The sequence below is a fragment of the Barbus barbus genome, assembly GCF_936440315.1.
Source record: "Barbus barbus genome assembly, chromosome: 10".
Classification (NCBI taxonomy): Eukaryota; Metazoa; Chordata; class Actinopteri; order Cypriniformes; family Cyprinidae; genus Barbus; species Barbus barbus.
In genome coordinates, this window is record NC_136738.1 from 26,954,964 (window position 1) to 26,979,586 (window position 24,623).

General features: G+C 35.4%; 1 protein-coding gene across 1 annotated transcript in view; it reads right to left on the minus strand.

Moving 5' to 3' along the window:
* LOC306876339 (titin-like) overlaps positions 1-24,623 on the minus strand; it is a 143,366-nt gene that overhangs the window by 83,281 nt on the left and 35,462 nt on the right. The window contains exons 55-89 of the mRNA XM_079427428.1: positions 24,315-24,386; positions 23,852-23,914; positions 23,555-23,635; positions 22,761-23,213; positions 22,427-22,528; positions 21,743-22,177; positions 21,505-21,591; positions 20,422-21,087; positions 20,182-20,238; positions 19,949-20,035; positions 19,698-19,784; positions 19,405-19,491; positions 19,132-19,218; positions 18,876-18,962; positions 18,623-18,706; positions 17,914-17,958; positions 15,788-17,578; positions 15,270-15,320; positions 14,726-15,124; positions 14,330-14,599; positions 13,938-14,213; positions 13,704-13,843; positions 13,025-13,151; positions 12,648-12,914; positions 12,158-12,424; positions 11,729-11,992; positions 11,494-11,633; positions 11,269-11,395; positions 9,587-9,853; positions 9,224-9,490; positions 6,496-6,762; positions 6,240-6,379; positions 2,315-2,441; positions 1,733-1,875; positions 157-280 (exon numbers count right to left, since the gene is read on the minus strand). Of these exons, the coding sequence (XP_079283554.1) occupies positions 157-280; positions 1,733-1,875; positions 2,315-2,441; positions 6,240-6,379; positions 6,496-6,762; positions 9,224-9,490; positions 9,587-9,853; positions 11,269-11,395; positions 11,494-11,633; positions 11,729-11,992; positions 12,158-12,424; positions 12,648-12,914; positions 13,025-13,151; positions 13,704-13,843; positions 13,938-14,213; positions 14,330-14,599; positions 14,726-15,124; positions 15,270-15,320; positions 15,788-17,578; positions 17,914-17,958; positions 18,623-18,706; positions 18,876-18,962; positions 19,132-19,218; positions 19,405-19,491; positions 19,698-19,784; positions 19,949-20,035; positions 20,182-20,238; positions 20,422-21,087; positions 21,505-21,591; positions 21,743-22,177; positions 22,427-22,528; positions 22,761-23,213; positions 23,555-23,635; positions 23,852-23,914; positions 24,315-24,386 (8,034 nt within the window). The remainder of the gene's footprint in view (positions 1-156; positions 281-1,732; positions 1,876-2,314; positions 2,442-6,239; positions 6,380-6,495; positions 6,763-9,223; positions 9,491-9,586; positions 9,854-11,268; positions 11,396-11,493; positions 11,634-11,728; positions 11,993-12,157; positions 12,425-12,647; positions 12,915-13,024; positions 13,152-13,703; positions 13,844-13,937; positions 14,214-14,329; positions 14,600-14,725; positions 15,125-15,269; positions 15,321-15,787; positions 17,579-17,913; positions 17,959-18,622; positions 18,707-18,875; positions 18,963-19,131; positions 19,219-19,404; positions 19,492-19,697; positions 19,785-19,948; positions 20,036-20,181; positions 20,239-20,421; positions 21,088-21,504; positions 21,592-21,742; positions 22,178-22,426; positions 22,529-22,760; positions 23,214-23,554; positions 23,636-23,851; positions 23,915-24,314; positions 24,387-24,623) is intronic.

Here is a 24,623-nt window from a genome sequence, read left to right on the forward strand (position 1 = left end):
CAACAAAATGACTAAAACAAATTTTTTTAATGAAAAATATTAAAATAAAAACTAATTCAAAATATTAATAAAAAATATAATATTATGTCAATGATACTACAATAACAATGGGGTGTTTATTTATTTATAAAAAAACAAAACAAATAAAAAACATACCGTTCACAGTAAGCGTGACCTGGGTCACAAAGTCCTTTGCAGTAAGTTTTACTTCCCCAGCCTCGGCCAGCTTTACATCTCTTAGAGTAAGAGAATGCAGTCTTCCTTCTGCTCTGGTGACCACCTGTATAAAACAGTGTGGGATAGTTTTTTAGGCTTTTATCAAATGCTTTATTTTCACATTTCTACTATATAAACTCTGAAAGCAAAGGAAAAATGAAGTAAATGGCAAAATCAACAAAAATAATTAAGCGCCTTTAAATAATAAAACAAAATAACCTCTTTCTTAGTTATATATATATATATATATATATATGTGTGTGTGTGTGTGTGAAAAATAATTACATAACCCTCTACAATGTGAGTAAATCACTCGCATATGCGACTAATCTTCACTCTGGGCGACTAAATTATGTCTAATATTAGCCAATGGCTAATAAATTCTCATATTTTACTCGCCAGTGTGTGAGTTGGAGGCTGAGTATGAGTTTAGCACAGATATAGTTTCACTCTCTGAACACACTGACTGAGCGCTTCAGAGTTGTTTTTCAGTTCATCTGAATGGATGAATTGTATTTTTTCAGCATTTAAGAACTGCCGTTTCTCCGGTAGTGGGCGGAACTAATCTCATTGGCTGGCGCTCACCTATTATCTCCCTGTTTTGATTTCAGCGAATCAGTTCGAGTGAACGCACACAACCTGATTAATATTCATGAATCCAGCAGCTCGTTAATCCTTAGTGCGTTTTATACTGTTCTTATGATCAGAATTCGTATTATTATTTTCATCTTATAAGTATTATTGTTAGTTTTTTCCCATTTTTTTTAACAGAAACACTGAATGACCAAAGAAGCGCCACCAGTCCTAAATTCAGTTAAAATGTCTATGCATTCATACATGGTTACTAAGTTTTAATTATAATTACTAAAGTTATATCATTAAACAATACTTGATTATCATAATGTCATATTATAATGCTTGACTGTACTTTCAGATATTTAAAAAGCTGTACCATTTTACAAACATATACAGTAATATATATATAATAGGCCTAGTATTATCAGTCTGGCAAGTCAACTAAAAAAAATTACTAGCCAAAGGCGATTCAATTGCCAATGTGTCCGTAGAGGGTTGCATAAGGAGCATATTTTCTTTGAATCAAACATTACAATTAAAGAGCTATATATTTTATAAAATGTCTAAATGATTATGAGGTTCACTATACCAACTCTTCAACAACACTCTTGAAGCAGTTAAAAATAACCAGAAGGGCACCTGCAGGGCAGAATGGCCCAGCGTTATCTCAAAACCTTGAGCAAGTACTGCTGGAAGTCCTTTTATGCAGAAAATATTTATATATAAAGACTTTTCACTTGCAATTGTCACCCTAAGACAACAAAATATACATACTATGTGTGTGTACTGTATAGTTGACCAATAGTCTGTTGTAAAAGTATAGCATCATAGTGAATCACAATGAAATCAGTAAAAATCCAGACAGGAACAAAACTTAATCAAATTTATGATGCTTAAATTAACAATTAAATCTAACAAAATATAAAGCAAAGAATCTCACCCGGTCACTTAGCTCCATTTTTGTTGCGCCAACGAACCATTCAACCGGAATATCTTCATATGAGAGCTCACAGTCAAAGGTAGCAGTCTCTCCAGCAGTGACAGTGACATCCCGCAGAGGTCGCAGGAGGCCAATTGTGCGTGCTTTAGAAGAGGAAATTGACATCCTTAATAATAACAAGAGACTGTCCTACTACTGCAATTTGTCATTGTTCTCTATCACTAGGTCACAATTTGCAATCTGAAGGCAGGCAGGATCCTATATCATTAGCATATTGAGATTCCATGCATTGCCTGTGGTCAGATAAACTAGGAGGCATGTTTCAGCTCTGCCAGTAACCCCCACCCTCTCCTGATAAGGTATGGGGCTTCTAAAATAGACTTGAGCCCTGATTGGCTGTTGACTAATCCCAAGTTATCTGTTACTGTCACCCAACATTTTTTTTCAGTAGGTTATTTTTGTTTTGAAAAAAATGCTCTATCACAAGCCTAAGTTATGAAGTATGTGAAAGACTAATTGATTACATACAATAATAATGGCTCTTAATACTTATTTTTTTTATTCACTTATGAGGATTCTCACCTTTAACTCTGAGCTGAGCAGTTGATTTAGCGTTAGCAGCACTGAAGTCCACACCACCAGCCATAGCCATGTGAACATTGTAAAGGATAAGCATGTGCTTGGTGCCTTCCTCCTTAATTTCACAGTCCTGAGTGAAACAAACACACCAACACATTTATTTGGGGTAAATATAAATTTTACTGTATTTATTTATTTATAAATATTGCCATAATATGAAAAGAATATAAAAATAATAATAATAATAATTATTATTATATACAGTCATGGCCATTGGTAAATATGATCAAAGGCGTCTGTGAAAATTATCTGCGTGTTAATCCTTTTGATCTTTTATTTAAAAAAAAAAAACAAATCACAAAAATCTAACCTTTCATTGGATAATATGAATTTAAAATGGGGTGAATATCATTATGAAATAAATGTTTTTCTCTATTACACATTGGCCACAATTAACGGCACCCTTTTATTCAATACTGTTTAACTTTTTGCCAGTTAAACAGCTGTAAAGTTTCTCCTATAATGTCTGATGATCTTAGAGAACACCTGACAAGAGATTAGATACCATTCCTTCATCCAGAATCACTCCAGACCCTTTAGATTTCCAGCTCCATGTTGGTGCTTCTTCTCTTCAGTTCACCTCACTCATTTCTATAGGGTTCAGGTCAGAGGACTGGAATGGCCAGCAGAAGCTTGGTTTTGTGCTCAGTGACCCATTTTTGTGTTGTTTTTGAGGTTTGTGTTTGGATTATTGTACGGTTGGAAGATCCAAACATGGCCCATTATAAGATATCTAACAGAGTCAGTCACTTATTGATTTTTTGTCTGTTGGTATTTGATAGAATCCATGATGCCATGTGTCCAAACAAAATGTCCAGGACCTCCAGCATAAATATAGGCCCACATCATCAAAAATACAGCAGTATATTTCATTGTACACATGGGGTACTTTTTATCCCTGTGTTCACCAAACCCATCTTGAGTGTTTGCTGCTAAAAAGCTAATTTTTTAGTTTCATCTGACCATAGAAGCCAGTCGTGTCTGATAACTGATTGTTTTTGGATGAGCTAGGAGAAGTTTTCTTGAAACCCTCCCAAACAACATGTGGTGATGTAGGTGCTGTTTGACCATTTTTTTTAAAGGATTTCTGGCCCCTAGACTATTTTCTGTAATTCTCCATCTGTGGTCCTTGGAGAGTCTTTGGCCACTCAAACTCTCCTCCTCACCATGCATTAGGGTGATATAGACACACATCCTCTTCCAGGCAGTTTTGTAACATTTTATGTTGATTAGAAATTCTTAATTATTGCCCTGATGATGGAAATGGGAATTTTCACTGCTCTAGCTCTTTTCTTAAAGCAACTTCACTAATTTGTGAAGCTCAGTTATCTTTTGCTGCACATCAGAAATATATTCTTTGGTTTTTCTCATTGTGATAAACGATTAAGGGAATTTGGGCTTTGTCTTCTCTCCTATTTATATTTCTATGAAACAGGAAGCCATGGCTGGATAATTTCATGTTCATAATCACCCTGAAGTGCTCAAAATTGTGAATATGAATGGGAGTATACTTCAGAGATATTTTGTTCATAATTTCTAGGGGTGCCAATATTTTTGGCCATGACTGTATGTATGCATGCATGTATGTATATGAGTGATTCTATAATTAGGGGTATAGGTCATTTCCATGGACTCTATTATCAATTTTACTCATTTTATTAACTTTTCACTTCAAACAATGATCACTTTTATATCAGGGGACATTTCTAATTAATTTAATACAAAAATCCAACAAATATCCATCTTTTAGCTTGCAAAAATGGTTTATTCTATACTGGAAGTTGCTGTTTTTTTGCTGTCCGATTAGGTAAATGTGAGGTTTTGCTCTTCGGATTAGCTCTAAAATAAATTCTGCATATATTTCTTATAATTATTTGTGCAAAATAATCATTAAATTATGAGAAAGGGGTTTTAAAAAATATTTTGGTCATGCATCTACATTAAATCATCCATTTTGTGTACATCCGAGAAACCAGTGTCAACTGTGTTACTCACTATAAAACCCCCTATAAATCAGCAGTGGTTTGTTCCAAAGTCACATGTCCAACATCACTTGATGTATTTTCCTTTTTTGGAGGGAAGTTTGAAGACGGTGTGGAAAGTCATAACTTCTCCTCTTCAATATTTTATCTATATTATTGTCTACACGTAGAGTAGATTAATTGACCGTCAACAGTGTTATCAACATGTTCTGGTGAACTTGCGTCACGTTATGTTTTTATATTCTTTCTCTACATATTTATAAATATAAGTTAATCAAGGTCATGTACTAACTAGTCCAAGGTCAGCAGTTTGCACAAGGCCCTAAAATGGCCGAAATGTCGACTGTGTTATCTGTCAACTGTGTTACCCATCAGCTGTAACACAGTTACATACAGTAGATAAGGATTAACACGGTTGACATTGTTGGCAATTCAGGGTCAATTTATGCAGTTTATACACACTGAGGAAGCCCTTTGAGCCTAAACGTATGTGTCCTTGTCCTATTGGTGATAAAATGTAGAATAAAACGAAAAGAAAAGACTATTTCGTGTGAGTGCGGATCATGGTTTTGTATAATAAGTGATTTAATGGATCAACGCACCTAATCAAAATATCAAGCGACGAAAGAGTGTGGTGCAAACAACTTTTGTTGGTCAATTTATGCTCCCACTGAGTGCTGTTGATAAAAAAAGAAAATATTCACAAACTATTGTCATTACACGGAAATTACATAGGAATGCCTTGATTTGCATTACAATGGATAGACTTAACTGATCTAATCACGGCCACACTTTCTATGAACTCAGTAGGCCTATCCATAATATTATATGCACATTATATTCATATTTGTCAAGGGTTATAAAGCATTCAGAATTCCTCATGATTGACTTAAACCTATATAATATTATAGATTTGGCATATATCTGTTTCTGTAGGGTGACCATACGTGCCATTTTTCCCAGACATTGCTTAAAATATCTAGGTTTGCGTGTTGTGTATGACATCGGTTCCTTATGTTTTTGAAAAGCTCTCGAGGTTCTTTGAATCAAAGCAATATAGAAATCCTGGCCAGGACATGTCCGGGAAGAATGGCATGTGTTGTCACCCTAATTTCCACATAGTCATGACTGATAAAGTGTTATGATGTTATTTAACAAGTCCTTACAACTTGAAGTGTCATGATGCATTATAAAACTTCATTTAACTTTATAATAATGTAATATAGTCATTAACTTTATAATGTAAGTTATTATAATGTGTGTGTGTTTAAATTGCTTTATGGATACTAAGTTCATACCTGTCAACTGTGTTAAAATGTGAACTAAACCGTCAGACAAAAAGATGGGGATATCTCTGGAGATGGATTTCTTTGGTAAGGATGGCGAATAACGCTAACTTCAGCATACGTTGGATTTATGTTGAAGAAAGTGTCATCCTTCATGATAGCACCTCACAGAACTCCCATTATGATGCCCCAAATTCATATTTTCAAATCAGTTAGACAGATAACATCAAAAACTCTGGTGAATAGACTCAAAAACCTTCAAACAATCATGTGGTACTTCATGTTTCATTTGACACAGAATTTGTCCGTAACACAGTTGACAAAATAATGAATAAAACGTTAAATTTCATTAACATATTTAAAAAGTCATTAGAGCTAAGCTTGCCAAATAATTAATTTAGCACATTAAGGGGATATATTATTCAACCACCTAGTTTATTTATCAAAAAAGAATACTCAATTTCGACTTCTTGGCTGACCTGAAATGTACCCCTAAATATAGAATGACTCATATATATATATATATATATATGTGTGTGTGTGTGTGTGTGTGTGTGTGTGTGTGTGTGAGTGAAAACATTAATTTCAGGAAACCCTTACGGCAGACTGGTGCAGGGCATCTCCTTTGAGTTTCCAGTGACCATGAACATCCTCCTCAGAGATTTCTGTCTCAAAGCGAGCAGTCTCTGTCTCTGTGACCTCCACACTGTACAGTGGACGGACAATCTTAATGTCACGTTCTGCAAAGAACAGGAGAGGAGAGGCAAAGTTACAGGAGTTCATAATTTTATCAATTTGAATCTATTAATCTATATATGGATTAATAAAAGAAACAAAATACATAAAAAATACATACCTTCAATGTTAAGCTTGGCTGCTGTTTTGTCAGAGCCACAGTCACAAACATATTCACCAGTGTTGGCCTTCTCTGCCTTCTTCACTGTCAGGATACGTTTCTTTCCATCAGCCTTGATGAGGACGTTCTTAGAGGGAGTGATTTCAATGCCGTCTTTCAACCATTTCACCTGAGCACCTGATTTGCTCAATTCACACATTAGGGTAACCTCATCCTTCTCAACTGCAGTGTAGTCCTGTAACTTGGTGGTGAAGTAAGCTTCTCCCTCTGTTGATATAGAGGACATGAAGTTTTTTAACAAGATTTACCACAAAACCAGGGGCATAGATTACATGGGGGACTATTTGCTATTTTATATATTTATTATATAAGCAAATTATTATTATTGGTTATTGTCCAGCAGTGTATCTGATTTCTAAGCCAATTAAAAGCTAGAAATAAGAGAAAAACATTAAGCCCAGTCAAAAGTTTTTGAACATTAAGATTTTTAATGTTTTTTAAAGAAGTCTCTTCTGCTCAGAAAGCCTGGATTTATTTGATCCAAAGTAGGCCTTCAGCAAAACAGTACAATTTTGAAATATTTTCACTATTTAAAATAACTTTTCTATTTGAATATATTTTAAAAATGTAAAATACTCCAGTCACACGATCTTTCAGAAATCATTCTAATATTCTGATTTGCTGCTAAAAAAAAACATTTATTATTATGATGATGTTGAAGACAGCTGAGAATAATTTTTTCCAGGTTTCTTTGATGAATAGAAAGTTCAGAAGAACAACATTTATCTGAAATACTATTTTGTAACATTATAAATGTCTTTATCATCATTTTGATCAATTTAAACCATCCTTGCTAAATAAAACTATTAATTTCTATCATTTATTTTCCAAATAAAATAAAAATAATAATAATACTGACTCCACACTTTTGAATGGTATACTGTATAATGTTACAAAAGCTTTTTATTTCAGATAAATGCTGATCTTTGGATTTTTCTATTCATCAAAGAATCCTGAAAATAATTACTCAACTGTTTTAAATAATAATAATAATAAAAAAAAGGTTTCTTGAGCAGCACATCAGCATGTTAGAATGATTTCTGAAGGATCATGTGACCCTGAAGCCTGGAGCAATGATGCTGAATATTCAGCTGCGCATCACAGAAATAAATTCCATTTTCCTATATATTCAAATAGAAAGCAGATGTTCATAGTAAAACTGTATTTTGGATTAAATAAATGCAGGCTTGGTGAGCAGAAGAAACTTATAAAAAAAAAACATTATATACACACACACATACATGCACATATACATACATACATATATATATATACACACATATACATATATATATACACATATACACACATATATATATACACATACACACATGTATATATATACATATATACATATATATACACATATATACATATATATATATATATATATATATATATATATATATATATATATATATATATATATATATATATAGCATTTCTGTCCCCGTCACTTCTGATGATAGTTACGCCCCTGCACAAAACGCCCTGTATGTAATACACAAAAAAATTGAACCCACATAGGGTGATAAAGACCTTGACACAAAGTTATTTTCTCTGTGGACTAGTTAGCCTATATATTTAGCTTCCTCTATTCAAAGAGCTGTCATCCACCTTATATTTCTTGTTCCTTGTTGAGTGGATGAATGAGTGAGGTTTTCATTTTCTTACTCTCGAGCATTTAGTCATCTATCAAATTATTTATGCTCACCATAAAATTAATTCTGAAACTCAGATGGCAATTTTCACAGAAGTTCGTAAGTAGAACATGGTTCCTATCCATTTTCCATTTCAAAATTAAATACTTTTCCAGACTCAAATTTCTCAGTAGATTTTCATACAATATTTAACACAAATGGTCCATAGAGCATTATTTTCAGATTTATATTTGGTATATAGTACGGTCATCTGTAAATATTTTTCTGTTTGTTTGGTTTTTCCAATGATTTTCTCGTGACAACACACAAAGTCCCTAAAATAAAAAGGTCTTAGGTCTCTTTAACGCATACTTTGTAGAGGCCAAGAAACCACACTGCGAAATGGGCTGATGGCACAATAGGTGGCACAGTATTGTACCCAAAATATTGCACATTGTTTTATATGCTAAGTTTAATGGTTTCTCGTGCACAAATAAAAGTCATATGTATATATATATATTTTTTAAGGTTATGTAATACAGTGCTAAGAATATTGTGAGAAGAAACCCAAAATGCTTATAAACTGTTTTGTATAATCAAAAAGTGCATATTTGACAATCACAAAAGAATCACTAAACAGTTGCCATGAAATCTCCGTTCTTGTAAAATAAATTAATTTTCATTAAATTCTTAATTTTTTATAATAAAAAACTAAATAGCAACAAAAGTCTGGAAACACAAATATTTTTTAAAAACTATGCTTTTTTTTCTATACTTTTCTAGCCCTTAAAAAAAACTCAAAATCAAATTCCATACTTTTCCAAACCCCGTAGGAACCCTGATAGAAGTTTTGGAACAAATAAAGTTACTAGATGATACCAATTAGCTATTGTAACTTGTATTGGTATAAAACAGAGAGACTGCAGAGTGACACAAACATGAAAGCAGCACCAATGTACTGTCAAGAACAGTAGTAAATTATAATGAAGTCATTATAAAATGTATTAGAAAACATTTTAAACACTTACCAAGTACAGTGAGCATTGCTTCAGAGCTTTTACCAAGGGCCTCAGCTTTAATTAGAGAAGTGTCATCAATAGACACCTCTTTGAAGGACAGAGTATGGATCTTGCCATCCTCGGACATGTGCACCACTTTGCTTGGATGCAAACGCACATCATTCTTGTACCAGGTGACTTGAATCTTCTCATGAGAGAGTTCAATCTTGAATTCTGCAGTCTCACGCTCTTTAACGGTGACATCTTTAATGGGTTTGACAAACTCGAGACGGATACCTAAATAGAACAATTAATGCAGATCGGAAAAAAATTGATCAGAAAAAAAATCTGAAGCAAATGCGATTACTGTGCAATCACAAATTTTTTCATTACCCTGAATAACAAGTTTGGCAGATGTCCTCTTGTCCTCAGCCTCAAACATGTACTTAGCCTCATCCTCGTAGGCAGCAGATTTGACCACTAAAATGTGTCTTTTCCCTTCTGTGAGGATTTCAAACTTTTCATCAGCCTTCAACTCCTGAGATCCCTTTAGCCAACGGATGACCTTAGCCTCTCTTGACAGTTCAATTTCAAATCTTGCATCATCTTTCTCATAGACTTGTGCATCGTTCAAAGGCATGACAAAAGAAATGGGCAAATCTATGACAAAGGTGAACAGAAAGAATCGATTGGACAGGAAGAATTACCTTGATGACTTTTCATTAATAGATTTTATATATATCAATCGATTAAAAAATTAATTGCGTTAATTAATCATGAACTGTGATTAATCACGATTAATCGCAAATTTAAAATACTAGGATTTACCTGTAAATGTGTTGAAATAAAGAAACGCATGACAAACTTTATTAGAGGCTAACATTAGCATCATGCTACATAAGACAACTTATGAGATTGATAGTGCACTTTTACTCAGAACTCACTTTAAAAGCACCGTCGAGAGTTTTTGTAAAAACTTCCTTTAGCGATCACATGTGTATATATACACTTTGGGCGGCCGCGGTACATTATAAAAGTAGCCCAAAAAAATGAAACCCACGGCTCTGTAATTTTTCCTGTGACTGTATTTTAAAATAGCCCAATTGTGCGGGAAAACCGCGACCCTGGCAACACTGGTTCACTGTACCCTTGTCACATATGAGTATACATATCTCTCGAGCACTGTTGCTCTCTCTCTCCGCGTTCGCTTCACTTTCGTCTAGCCCTGCGACTCATAATTACACAATCCCTGCGTCCCAATGTGCATACTATCCACCCTATCTGCCCTAAATAGTATTGAAAATTACTAATAATCACAGAATTTAGGATGGATAGTGTGCACATTGGGACGCAGGCAATGATAGATTACCTTCCGCACTGCGATGACAGCAAGAAGTTGGGATCAAACCTTATCAAACAATTAATTTGCGTTAAAAAAATATTAACGCGTTAAAATTTTTAGATTAGATTAATCTCATGTGTTAACACGTTAACGTTGACGTTTATTTATATATATATATAAATTAGTGTCAAAATTAGCGATTAATTTTTTCAGATTAACATATAACTAAATATATAGTTATATGTATAACTATATCCCCCGGTTTCACAGACAAGGCTTAAACCTAGTCCCAGACTAAAGTGTAAGTCTGAGCTGTTTTAACTGATAGAAACTTGCACTGACTGATCTTAAAATATATCAGTGCATATGTTTTGTCTCAAGATGCACACCAGTAATGTTTCTTTCTAAGGCATGTTTATAAAAATTACTTAAATTTCCTAATTGAACAATGGCCTAATCCTGGTTTAGTCTAAGCCCTGTCTGTGAAACTGGGCCAATATGGTTTAATATAACTAAAAATATTTAACGCAATTAACGTCAGATATGACAGCGATAATGCAACTAGCATCACCACGGATGAGTAGATTGAATTTGAAGTTATTGCAATATAAAAGTATATTTAAAAACTTTAATGTTTGCGATTAATTTTAGAAAAATGTGTGATTAATTAGTTAAGTTTTTATAATCGATTGACAGCACCAATATATATTTATTTATTTATTTTTTAAACTACCTTTCACTTTAAGATTTGCAGAACACTTAGCATTCGCTCCCTGGAAGACCACCTCTCCAGATCGGGAAACTTTGCAGTTGTAGAGTGTTAATGTGTGTTTTGCACCATCCTCAATAATCTCAACATCCTGTTAGCAAAAAAAAAACACATGAGAAAAAAAATATTAATTATGTTGCTACGTTTATGCAAGATGTTTACTGAATATACTGATGCAGCTGTGCTCACAGGTGAAGAGGTCAAGACTTCGCCATTCAGTTTCCATTGGCCATGGACATCATCTTCAGAGATTTCCACCTCAAAACGAGCCGTCTCACCATCAAAGAGCTCAATGCCATACATGGGTCGCACCACTTTGATGTCACGAGCTGGAAATAAAAATATTTTTTTAAGAAAAAAATTAACAAATAAAACCCACTTGCTCCCCTGAAATATTGAAATGTTATTGCATTTTATTACTGACCTTCAATGTTCAAGTTGGCCGAAGTTTTGTCTGTTCCACAGTCGCAAACATATAATCCTTTGTCTTTGGTCTCAACTTTCTTAAGACTGAGGATTCTTCGTTTGCCTTCAACTTTAATGGTCACTATCTTTGAGGCTTTAATTTCAATTTCATTCTTGAACCATTTCACAGGAACATCTCTACTGAGCTCGCAGTCAAATGTGACTTCATCTTTTTCAACTGCGGTGTAATCTTGTAACTTGGTGGTGAAAAATGCATCACCCTCTGTAAAAACAGGTTGCTGTGTTAATAATATTCAGAAACTAAAATATGAGTAGTAATCTGCATAAAAGGTTTTGTTGTAATGCAAACATGAGACAATGAGGGGGGGAAACAAGAATTGGTGCAGCTGGTCAAATAAATGTAACAGTGAAATAAAGGTAAAATTACCTATTACGAGCAGCTTAGCCATTGTGGATATTCCTTTAGCCTCTGCTTTTATTAGGCAAGTATCATCTAGTGATACTTCCTTAATTTCTAGTGTATGTTTCCTTCCCACCACACTGGTGAACACGGTTCTGCTCGGGTGCACTTTTATTTCATTTTTGTACCATGTCACGGCGACATTCTCATGAGAGAGTTCAAGCTCAAATAAAGCCGTTTTACCTTCCTTCACAGTTAGGTCCTTTAATGTTGAGGTGAAGTTCAGCCTCATACCTATGACATTTGTTCAGTGGATAACAAATGACTATGGGCGCAGTAAATTAATATACTACAAACTTGAAAACCAGTGAATTTATTAGAAAAAGTTAATTTATTAGCAACTGTGTTGTTTTCTATTTGCTATTTGTTAGACTACTCATTAATAAACAACCTTGTTAAATTTTGTCAGAAAGTATTTTGACCAACACTTAACTAACCAAGATAATAACCGACTTACCCTCTACAATCAGATTTGCTTTTGATGATTTGCCCAAGACCTCAATACTGTATTCACCCTCATCCTCAAAGCCACAGTTATTTATAATGAGTATGTGTTTCTTTCCGTCATCAATGATTTCATACTTATTTCCTTGTGTAACAATATCAGAACCCTTAAACCAAATCACTTTAGGCACATCCTTATTGATGGAGCACTCAAACTTTGCCTGTTTCTTTTCATGCACAGTAACGTCCTTCAAAGGGACTGTGAACTCCATTTCCAACTCTGGTAGGCATGAATGAACATTGTCCATATAGTCACTCATCTGCATTTATAGATTTGAATTTACATTTTCTTATGCTTTTAAAAAGAAAAGACATTCGTTCTTCTCTTACCTTTTACCGTTAGCATAGCACTTGTCACAGCATTCAGAGCTTGGTATGTCACTTCACCAGCTTGATCAAGCTGAACATTTTTGATAGTAAGGAATCGTTTTGTTCCCTCAGATCTGATGTCACATGTCTAAAATAGAAGAAAATTATGAATCAGCAAAGTTTTTTTTTTGAACGATGTGGTATAAATATATTACATAGAGATATTAATACTGTTCAGTAGAAAACTGGGTTACACTTTATTTTGATAGTCCACTTCAGACATTCTACTAACTAGAAGTAAATTTGTAACTACATGTCAACTAATTCTCATTAATTTGCAACTACATGTTAACTAACTCTCAGAGTAGACTGTTAGGGTAGGTTTAGGGTTAGTAGAATAAGTTGACATATACTTGTAAAGTTCTTATAGTCAGTATGTTGTATGTCGTGGTCGTGGACCCATCAAAATAAAGTGTTACTGAAAATTAATCTAAATATCATCTAAAAAGATATCACCCTCTTAAATAGCTTTAAATGGATAGCTATTTTTAATTAGATCTCCAAATGGTTAGAGTGGTTATTTAACTACTTAAATTATGACTAGTTTGTAGCTTGGGAAGCCACAGTTTCAAAGTTGCTTCCCCAACACTGAGAATGATTAATGTTTTAGGACACCTGAGGGGTTTGAATAGGTTCTTACCGGTGATCTTGTCAGAACCTGTCCTCCAAGTTTCCATTCTCCAGGCACATCATCCTCTGAAATTTCAGTATCAAAGTTGGCCTCCGTTTTCTCAACCACCTCCACACTAGCAAGAGGCTTCAAGATCTCAGCTTCACGCTCTGAATAGAGATTAAATTGTTTATACACATTTTCAGATGGTCATATAAGCAGAAATCAACAGTCCTCAGGTGGCGATGCTGTTTTTAAACAAACCTCCGAGTGTTAGTTTTGCTGCATATCTGCGGCCTTCAACTTCCACAGCGTACTCAGCGACGTCATCAGGCTGGGCATTTTTAATTGTAAGAGTGATATCTTTACCCTCCTTCTTCACCTCAGTCTTATCTGTAGGCTCATTAGGGATTTCATCATTACCCTTATACCATTTCCAGTTAGGGGTGTCCTTGAAGAGCTCGCCTTTGAATGTAACAGTGGCCTTGGGTTTCACATGCTGGTCCCGCAAAGGTTTCACTAACCAGTCTCTAACAATTTCTGTTGAATACGTACATGGGTAAATTCACACACCGGCTCTAAATTCACCAAAGAAGACAGAAACATCTATCAAACTATTTAGGAAGCTGTGATGGTTAAAAAGATCAAATACATACCAATAACCTTGACATTAGTTTGAGTTTTGATGTTTTCACACTCGCATGTGTAAACACCAGCATCATCATCGTTCGCATCCTGGATTGTGATGGTACGCTGTAGCCCAATTATATTGATTTGAATTTTGCCAGGAATTTCCTTTATCTCTTGTCCATTCTTCTTCCAGACCACATCTCTGTCCTTGCTCAACTCACAGTTCAAATACATTGGCTGGCCCTTAATCACAGAGGTCTCTTCTTCCAGATTCTTTGTGAATTTCACAGGTAATTCTAAATGAAACAATAGAAGAAATGCCACTTGTATCACTCATGCATTATTAGTACCAACATTAATATTAATGGTCTTTAGAGGCGATTTATACGAATAGAAAGGATGCTTTGAGCAGTCATGAATACCTTCTACAACAAGTTTTGCTGTTGAGGTCTTCTCCTTGTTGCCAAGCTTTCCAACACATGTGTACTCCCCAGTGTCTGAAAGCTGTACATCAATGATTTGCAGTTTGCGGTCTTTGCCATCAGATGTGAATTTGTGCTTTGGACTCTCCCTTAGATTGCTTCCATCTTTCATCCAGGTGGTGATAGCAGTAGATGGAGAGATCTGGCACTCAAATACAGCAGAGGAGCCAATGGACTCAGCCTCCTGTAATACAATGTCTTGGAGCTCCTTCACAAACTTCAAGGGGACAGCTTTGAGCTGGAAAGCAAATGGTGATTCTCCTGGAGGCTTGTCACCTCCACCACCAGGTTTCAGCCCTCTACCCCTTCCAGCGTCACCAGGAGATGGAGTTTGTCTTGCTACAGTAAAAAAGAAAAAACGTTACATTTCTGATCACACAAAAGTTTCACCATTTTAAATGATTTGTTTGTAACTTTAAAATGAACATATGGACTGTATCATTATAAATGCATATTACACATGTACTGTATATTACGAACGTACGTCTTAGTCCTCTGCCTCTGCCTGGAGCTGGCTCCTCCTTTGGTTTTCCATCTGTTTGAAATATTGTTATACTATTAAGCAAGGCTTGAAATGGTAAAACTGCAAAGGACCTGAAATGATTGGTTAATAAATTATATACACAGGATATCATATGTGAGCATTCTGATGACAAGGACAATAAAACAAGTTTGAAAAACAGCCCAGGACAAATGACACCCACAACAAAAATGACAAATATAGACGGAAGAATGACAATGAGATTGACAAACAGTTACATGACAGAACAGGACTTCACTGACACACAACATTTTATCAAGAGGGTTTGATGAACCAAGAATGAAAGAATTAATAAATCAAAAGGAAGGATACACAACATTAAAGACAACTAAACACTTAAAAATTAAGACACTTGTTAAGGGGTAAAAACGGATGATGAGTTGAGTTGAGTTTATATTATTTAGAACAATTGTAGGGAGCCACAAGATACCAGCGGTGAGCTTTAGGTGCCACCATCTCACCTTTCTTGTCACCCATTCCTGGGGTTTCAACAGCTCCATCCTCCGAGGTATCATCAAAGGTTTCAGATCCATAACTTTCCCTAGGAGCAAGTTCCCATCCCCAAGTTTCTTCTTCTTCACCATCCAGCACCTCCTGCTCTTGCTCATATACTACCTCCTCTTGCTGTGTAGGCATCTTTTGTAGATGCAAAACACTAGGAGACAACTCCTTTACCATTGGCAGTTTGTCTTCAGTCGTTTTTAAGGGAGGTTCCAGACTAGTCTTTTCTTCTTTGGGGGAGACTGTCTTTGAGACCTTCTTCAGAATCACAGACTCAAGTGAATCTTTTGGTGAAATCTTCTTGGGTGATTTTGCACTAGACTTTCTTTCCACTGGACTGGATTCAGTGGGTTTAAGTTTTTGTATGTCCACTTTTGGTGAAGGAGTCTTTTTCAACTCTGCAGGTTCTATAGGCTTCAATGATATTTCCTCTTCTCTCTCCATTTCCTTTGGTGAAAGACCAATTGTTTTTGCCATTGCTGGTTTATCTTCCTCTTTTGGACTCTTTTTAGTCGGTGGAGTGACTTGAGGACTAGGTTTATCTACCTTTGGTGAAGGAGCTTTCTTTGCAATTATTTTTCCTTCTACAGGTTTCAATGATATCTCTTCTTTTCTCATTTCATCCGTTGGAATAATTCCATGTTTTTTGGTTATTCCCTTCCCCTCTTCTTTGGAAACTTCCCGTGTCTTCTCTGGAGAAGTAGTACTCTTCATAGGCTGATACTCATGGGGTGACTCTAGCTTTTTGATCTTTTCAGCCTCTTCATATGTTTTTTCCATTTTTCCTGGTTCTTTTACCTGGATGTGAGGCTCCTTCAGGATATGTGTTGTTTCCGGTCTCTCTGGATGCTTAATGTCTACAGGCTTTTTCTCAGTTTGCTCTTGAGGAACCATGTCAGCGGCTACATCAGCATGAGATTCTTTGGAAAATGGTTCCAGAGTAACAGTTTCTGGCTTCTCATTATGTGGTAGAATTCTCTTTGCTTTCTTTGGAAATTTCTCAGCTTCTTTGGAGAGTTCATCTTTAGCTACAACAGGTTTTGGAATTATGGGTTCTTTAGTTTTTTTATCTGTAGGCGTCACATTTATTTCCTTCTCTGAAACAGGTTCATCCATTATAAGCCTTTCATGTTTTTGGACACCAATACTATCTTTGCTCCTTTCTATGTTGCTGTCTTTCTGGGGATCTACAACAACCTTGCCTAATTTCTCGACAGGTTTTAATTTTACAGTTTCCTGTTCTTTCTCAGTTGATATTGACTTTTTCAGAGGTATCTTAGGTTCATCTTCCATTAGAGTTTTACTTCCTTGTTTACTCTTATTTTCTACTTCTCTTCCAACAATTTCAGGAACAATCCCTTTCTTCTCCCTCACATCCTTGTATTGTTCTGTCTTCTTTTCCTCCCCTTTAGATATTTTCTCTGTTTTTGTAGCAGTTTCATATGACCAAGTATCTTCTGTGACTTCATAGCTGCTGGTGAGTTTGATTTCAGTAACAGCCTTTGAATATACCATCTCCTCTCCACCTATTTCAGTTTTCTCAAATTTCTGGAGAACTGGTCCCTCTTCTGTTGGTGGTTCTTCACACAGAATCTTGCCAGCTTTCTTAAGTGATACAACTTCATGATCTTCCTGATGTTCTTTTGATCTTCTGGTTACTTTCTTTACGGTTGGCATGTCCAGTTTTTTCTCTTCCTTGACGTGAATTTTACTCTTTTGTTTAAGAAGTGCTTGTGTGGTGCTAGTTGTTTCTGAGGTGATAAAGGTCACAATATCACATAACACAGACAGTACAGCAGCATGACATAAGACACCTGGACACATATCACACAGCAGGGTTGAAGCTAAGTCATCTGTGTTGGAATAAAAGTGAAATAAACTTCAACCCCCGATAGTAGTGAACAGAACTGTAATAATAATAAAGAAAGAAAAAAGAACAATAAAACAAAACAATAAGCGAACAAAAATGAGACAAAACAAACAGAACAACAAGCAGACATGTGAAATGTGTTGCCTGAATAACTCATTTGTAATACGTATAATAATCAAATATCATTTGTGGCATGTAACTTGCACATCAACATACCTTTGCCAGCAGGTCCAGGAGCTGTAACAGGGCCCTTTTCTGCATCTGTTTCAGAGATCATTTCAGATTAAACAGGTACCAATACACACACAAGTAAGATGGAATTCACTTAAAAATTGACTTTTGTCATCATTTACTCCCCTTTTATCCTTCAAAATGCTTTATATAGCATTATGTCCAAGCTGTTCTTTTTTATTCAGTGAAAGTGACTGATGACCATGGCTGTTAAATTTGCAGTAATTAACTTAAATTTCAATCTGTTCCTGAGATTATAGGTCTTCATAAAACTCTGAATATAGACTATAGACTACATATAGACTGCATTTTTCACCTTGGTGTAAAGTACCTGGTCTGTGTCCACTCTCATTGTATAAAAGAAGTTGCTCAGACATTCTATGAAGCTAAGAAAATGTGTGAATGTTTGCTTAAATAATTTTCTCATTATGAATGTGCATACTAACCAAAGGTAAATGTTTAAATAAAGTGTAATACAAAAGTACACACCTCTCATCCATAATTTTGGTTAAGAAACATAAAAACAATGTCAAACTGGTTAGTAAGTATTTTAAGACAAACATGAAAATCACATGACAAGATTCAAAAGATACTTTAAAAAGTAGAATTCACAAGACCTCAGACACATTAAAAACCCAAAAAGGAACACCAACAATAACAACTGACACAGAAGACATGAAAACAGAGACTCTACCTGTGGGAGGAGAGACTTTCTTTTCAATTGGAGTTGCTGTTGGCTCTGGTGCCACAGGAGATGGTGTCTTTTCAACAGTTGGCTCTTTAAATAAAACAATACCATAATCACAACCAAAAATAGTGGTGTAAAATGCGGAATAAGATGTTATTTGACTGGACAAGAAACATTTAAAGAAGAACACAAATAAGAACAAACAATCACACTTCATTCCAAAGACTACAGACCAGCAAAAAATGTTTGCTTTATATACCTTTTGGAGGAGATACAATTTTCTGTTCTACTGGAGCCACAGTTGGCTTTGGTACTTCAGGAACTGGTTTCTTTTCAACAGTTGGCTCTTTAAATAAAACAATACCATAATAACAACCAAAAATAATTAGGACAAATGTGGAAAAAGATGTAATTTGTCTGGACATGGGACATTTAAAGATGAACACAAATAAGAACAAACAATCACACTTCATTCCAAAGACTACAGAACAGCAAAAAATGTTTGCTTTATATACCTTTTGGAGGAGATACACTTTTCTGTTCTACTGGAGCCACAGTTGGCTTTGGTACTTCAGGAACCGGTTTCTTTTCAACAGTTGGCTCTTTAAATAAAACAATACATAATCACAACCAAAAATAATGAGGACAACTCATTATTTGGAAGAACAACTGGAAAAAGATGTAATTTGACTGGACATGGAACATTTAAAGATGAACACAAATAAGAACAAACAATCACACTTAATTCCAAAGACTATAGACCAGCCAAACATGTTTGCTTTATATACCTTTTGGAGGAGATACAATTTTCTGTTCTACTGGAGCCACAGTTGGCTTTGGTACTTCAGGAACTGGTTTCTTTTCAACAGTTGGCTCTTTAAATAAAACAATGCCATAAATCACAAGCAAGAATAACAAATAAAAAATGTGACCAAGACATTATTTGCCTGGAAAAATTAACACAGAAAAAGAAATGTGAAATGAACACAGAAAAAGATTAGACTAACAAAACAAGCAACCACATACAAAAGACTAACAAACAGACCAGAAAAGAATTCTACCACAATGTGACTTTGAATACCTTTTGAAGGAGGCAATATTTTCTGTTCAACCGGGGCCACAATTGGCTTTGGTGCCTCAGGTGATATTTTCCTTTCAACAGTTGGCTCTTTAATTAAAACAATACCATAATCACATTTAAAAATAATAAAGCCACATGTGGAATAAAGTGAATTTGGACTAAACATGATGACAACAGAAGATACAAAACAAACATGATATCAAAGACTGACTTTTATACCAGAAAATGGTTCTTCCAGGTTTGCTGTATACCTTTTGATGGAGGCGATATTTTCTGTTCAGCTGGAGCCACAATTGGCTTTAGGACTTCTGGTTCAGGTTTCCTCACTAATTCTGGTTCTTTAAATAAAAGTAAGCCATGAAAAGTAAGCCAATGAAGATATAGACCATGAGCATATACAGATGAGCATATGGACACATTATCACACACTAAACTGAGAACTGAAGAATAATAGCACCAAATCTCCCAGCCTTCCATTGAGTACCTTTTGCAGGAGAAACAACTTCTGACACAAGAGTTGTAACAGCCTGGGTCTTCTTGTCTATTTAAGAATTATAACATATTCAAGATACAAGAAACTAAAGAGGAACATGCAGGCACATTACATATAAGACAAAGAAAAGTAAATCACAATTGCCTTTTCGGCAAATACCTGAAGACAAAAAATTCAAGTAAAGATTGCAATATACCAATCAAGGCATTTGCTGAAGACTGTAAGGTTTACCTCTTTCAAGTGCTTTACGCATTTCTTTTAACATAGTTCCCTTTTCTTCTGGTTTTACTATTGGTGTTGTCTCTGGTAATTTCTGATGGGTTTCCTCATGTGATGTCTTGTTTTCATGAACAGACTGCTGTAAGTGAATAGACTCCTTCTTGTGAACATCTGTTTCTCTCTGAATGGCCATCTCTTTTCTAGGGGTGTCATCTCTCTTTTGTAGAGGTATATCTTCAGATGTTTTCTTTTTATCAGGCATAATGTCTTGCCTTTTCTGAGGTGTCTCAATGCCAAGTACCACCACTGCTTCTGGAAATGTTTCAACATTGGACACATCTAATTTCCTTTCCTTTTTCTTAGTGTGCATTTCTTGTTTTGACCATTTCATCTCAGGTATCTCCTTTGTTTTTTTCAGCTCAAAAGAGGGTTCTGGCCTCTGGGAAACCTCTGTTTTAATTATCTTCACATCTTCAGCAGCTGACTCTCTACTGTGATGACTCACATCCATCCTTATAATATGCTCTTGATAAGACAAAATTTCCTCAGGTTGATGAGGCACGCTTTCACTCTCTTCCACAATTTCCTCATTCAAAAACATTTCCTCCATGGAAATCTTCTGAGTTACTTCCACTGTATGAGGAAATTGGTCAGTTTTCGTCTCAGAAGCTGCAAAGACTTTAAAGATGAAAGATTTTCAAGATTGCACCATGCAATGGTGGCAGAAGAATTTTCAATAAAACATGCATACCAACATCAAAAAGTATATTCCACATTTAAATCTCTAAGTTTTCCCACATTAACCTAGAAAGGATAATTTGTTAATGCAAAATAAAAGTGAAAATAACATCTTATGTAGTGGCGTTCATGACTGTAGGGATAATCTTTAATTTGCCAGCATTGCCAGAATGCAATATTTTCTCTGGCTTGGGTTATTGAAGGTAAAACTTATTTAACCCAGAGTAGATTAATATATTAATAATATTACAAATAATTCTTCAGCTATCTATGATTAAAAATGTTAATAATGGTTATGCTATAAATAGTGGGAGATCTGTTTTTGTATCACAAACAGATCTATTAATGCAGAGATACCTTTGGCTGAGGGAATCTCAGTCTCCATTTTAGCTTTAGTCACAGGCTTTTTCTCAGATGGCAGTTCTGGAGCCTTTACTTCAACCACTTTGTAAATATAAAAATAATACCAGACAAAGAACAGCACATTAAGAAGAGTAAATGAGATAACAAGACACCTTTAAAGAGAGTTTGTAATGATTTCTACCCCATTAATGCAAGACATTATAAAGAGCTTAATATGAAGACTTAAGAATACCTTTCTGTGGACGACCCTCCTTTTTGAGAGCAAGTGCTGGCTCACTGATTTTAGGGGTTGGCTCACTCTTTGATGGCACTTGCTTTTTAGCTTGATCTGTTTGAGGTGGCTCTGAAGTTTTGGCTGGAGACTCTGGCTCTGCTTTGAAAACTTCTTTGGGAGGTTGTTTTCTTGTTTGTTCAACTATAACTTCTGGTGAAGCTGTGACTACTTGTTTTCTAACTGGTTCAGAAGGCTGGCTTTGTGTAGTTTTAAGCTGACTAGATGGCTCTACACTTGATGGCTCAGAGTGAACAGGCAAATGATCTTTGATAGATTCATCTGGTAGTAGTGTAGAAACATCTTTCTTTGGTGGCTCAGCGGCAGCACGTGCAGGCTCTGGTTTTCTATCTAGCTTTACTTTTGGTGCTTCTATTTCCTTGATCTCTACAAAAGCTTCAAAAGAACACACGTATTAAACAGTGTCATAAAACAAAAAGACAGGCATTCACACTAGAATGCAGAAGCCCATACAATGAAAAGAATCAATTAAAAGATCAAGATAAAGAGTTTTACATGTATTCCAAGAGCACCATTTTTGGTGGCAAAGTTTTGTACAGACAACAAACAAAAATTGAATTGTTTTAAGATCCCTTGCAAGACTTATGCTCAGTAATTTTCCTAGCTATTGAGTTTTAAAGTTACCTTTTATTTGAGTAGTGTCTGGCTTTGGAGTTAAAGCCTCATCTTTTTTAATATCTAAGGATGGTTGAGGTGCAGCTTCTGGCTTTTTTGGAGCTTCGGGTGCTTTAAAAGAACACCAAAAACAAAGAAGCATACTGTAAACCCAAAAATATAAAGCAGAGCAGAGAACTTTATATTCTTAAGTTGAACAAGAGGTTGATTCTAAGATTCTAAGGACTGAACATGCAACAAATTTAGTAAGGCACTCGTACATACAGTACTTGACACAGACAGACATGCTGACTCACAACACACACACACACAATAGCACAGATGATTCATTTACACACAATACCTTTGACAGAAGGTTCCTCAACTTTCTTTGAAACTGCAGGCTTAGGTGTAGCTTTTGGCTCAGGCTTGGGCTCAGGTTTTAGTAGAGCTTTTGGCTCAGTCTTGGGCTCAGGTTTTAGTAGAGCTTTTGGCTCAGTCTTGGGCTCAGGTTTTAGTAGAGCTTTTGGCTCAGTCTTGGGCTCAGGTTTTAGTAGAGCTTTTGGCTCAGGCTTGGGCTCAGGTTTTGGTAGAGCTTTTGGCTCAGGCTTGGGCTCAGGTTTTGGTAGAGCTTTTGGCTCAGGCTTGGGCTCAGGTTTTGGTAGAGCTTTTGGCTCAGGCTTGGGCTCAGGTTTTGGTAGAGCTCTTGGCTCAGGCTTGGGCTCAGGTTTTGGTAGAGCTTTTGGCTCAGACTTAGGCTCAGGTTTTGGTTCAGCCACTGTAGCCTTTGGTTCTGCTGGTACCTGAGGTGTGGGCTCTGAGGGTATAGGTTTGAGAACATCTTTAAGTAACACTGATATTGCTATTGCTATAAATTCTCAAAGGAAACTAACACCACAAACAGAAATTATACAACAGCAGCTTTAGATATTTAATTTCTGTGTGTAAGATATTTTGAATCCCAAGACATTAAGAATACTTTACATAATAATAAGAAAATGACAAGAAGAAACTGCAAATTACAGTTACACACGTCAAAATATACACATAACATATATAAATTTAAACTGAAAAAAGAAACATTTATACATACAATCAACATACACAGAACATATATAAAATAGGATACACACTGAAAACACATACTGCTGGTAATACCTTTGCGTGTAGGTTGTTCTTTTTGCTCTGTCACCTTGACAGATGTGACTTTTTCCTCAACAGGTTTCTTCACTTCAGGTTCTTAAAAATATCATGGCATCATAGAAATAAAATTAATTAGCAAATTATGAATCTTTACACCAAAGAGCTACATATACAGTAAGTACACAAACTGTTTATACAGTAAGAAACAGACATCTCACAAACAGGAAATTGGTTTAAATTTTGGTAGAAAAAAAACGAACACAGAGGGAAGAATCAGTATAACAATATAACACTCAAGCAAAGACATAATACCTTTCTCAGGAACTGGAGGCTGTACAAAGGATGTTTCAGTTTTCTCCTCTGGTAGCTTCATAACTTCAGGTACATAAAAGACATCAGCTTTGTTAAAATACAACTGCAAAGCTTAAGCAGAGTTTAAGTAGCCAAAGCGTCCATGCTTTTAGCATGATTGCACAAGCATTAGAAGAACATATTCATGGACGTACAACCAAGACCAATCATAAAAAGCAATTATACAATGAACAACTGCACAGTGACAGTAATAATAATAATAATAATAATAATAATATACAAACACAACACCCAGACAAGAAAAGAACCAAAAATGTTAAATGTCTTTGATTCAGTATAGACATGTTGTAAGTCTTAGAGTAAAAAATAAAATAAAATAAAAAAGGCGGTTGGCTTTACATGTATAAATGTTAAGAGATCATCAGGGACAGCCATAAGCAAAGCATTTTTCTTCATCCAATACCTTTCATAGGGACCTCCTCTCTCCTTTCCACTACATGTTTTGTTACAGTCTCCTCAACGGGTTTCTTCGATTCTGATGAAAAACAAGAACATTCTTAGGCATGAACATTGACACCAATTCAGTTTCAAACATACATACACACAAGGTTTGCAGCACAATACCTGTGGATTAAAAATGTTAATGATGCTGAATTGAAAATGATGGAGGTGATGATTATTGAAAGGGATAGGCAGGGATGATGTTTAATAGTCAGTTATATTAAAAAGACAAGGAATACATATGAAGGACTTGAGAAAAATATGATATGTA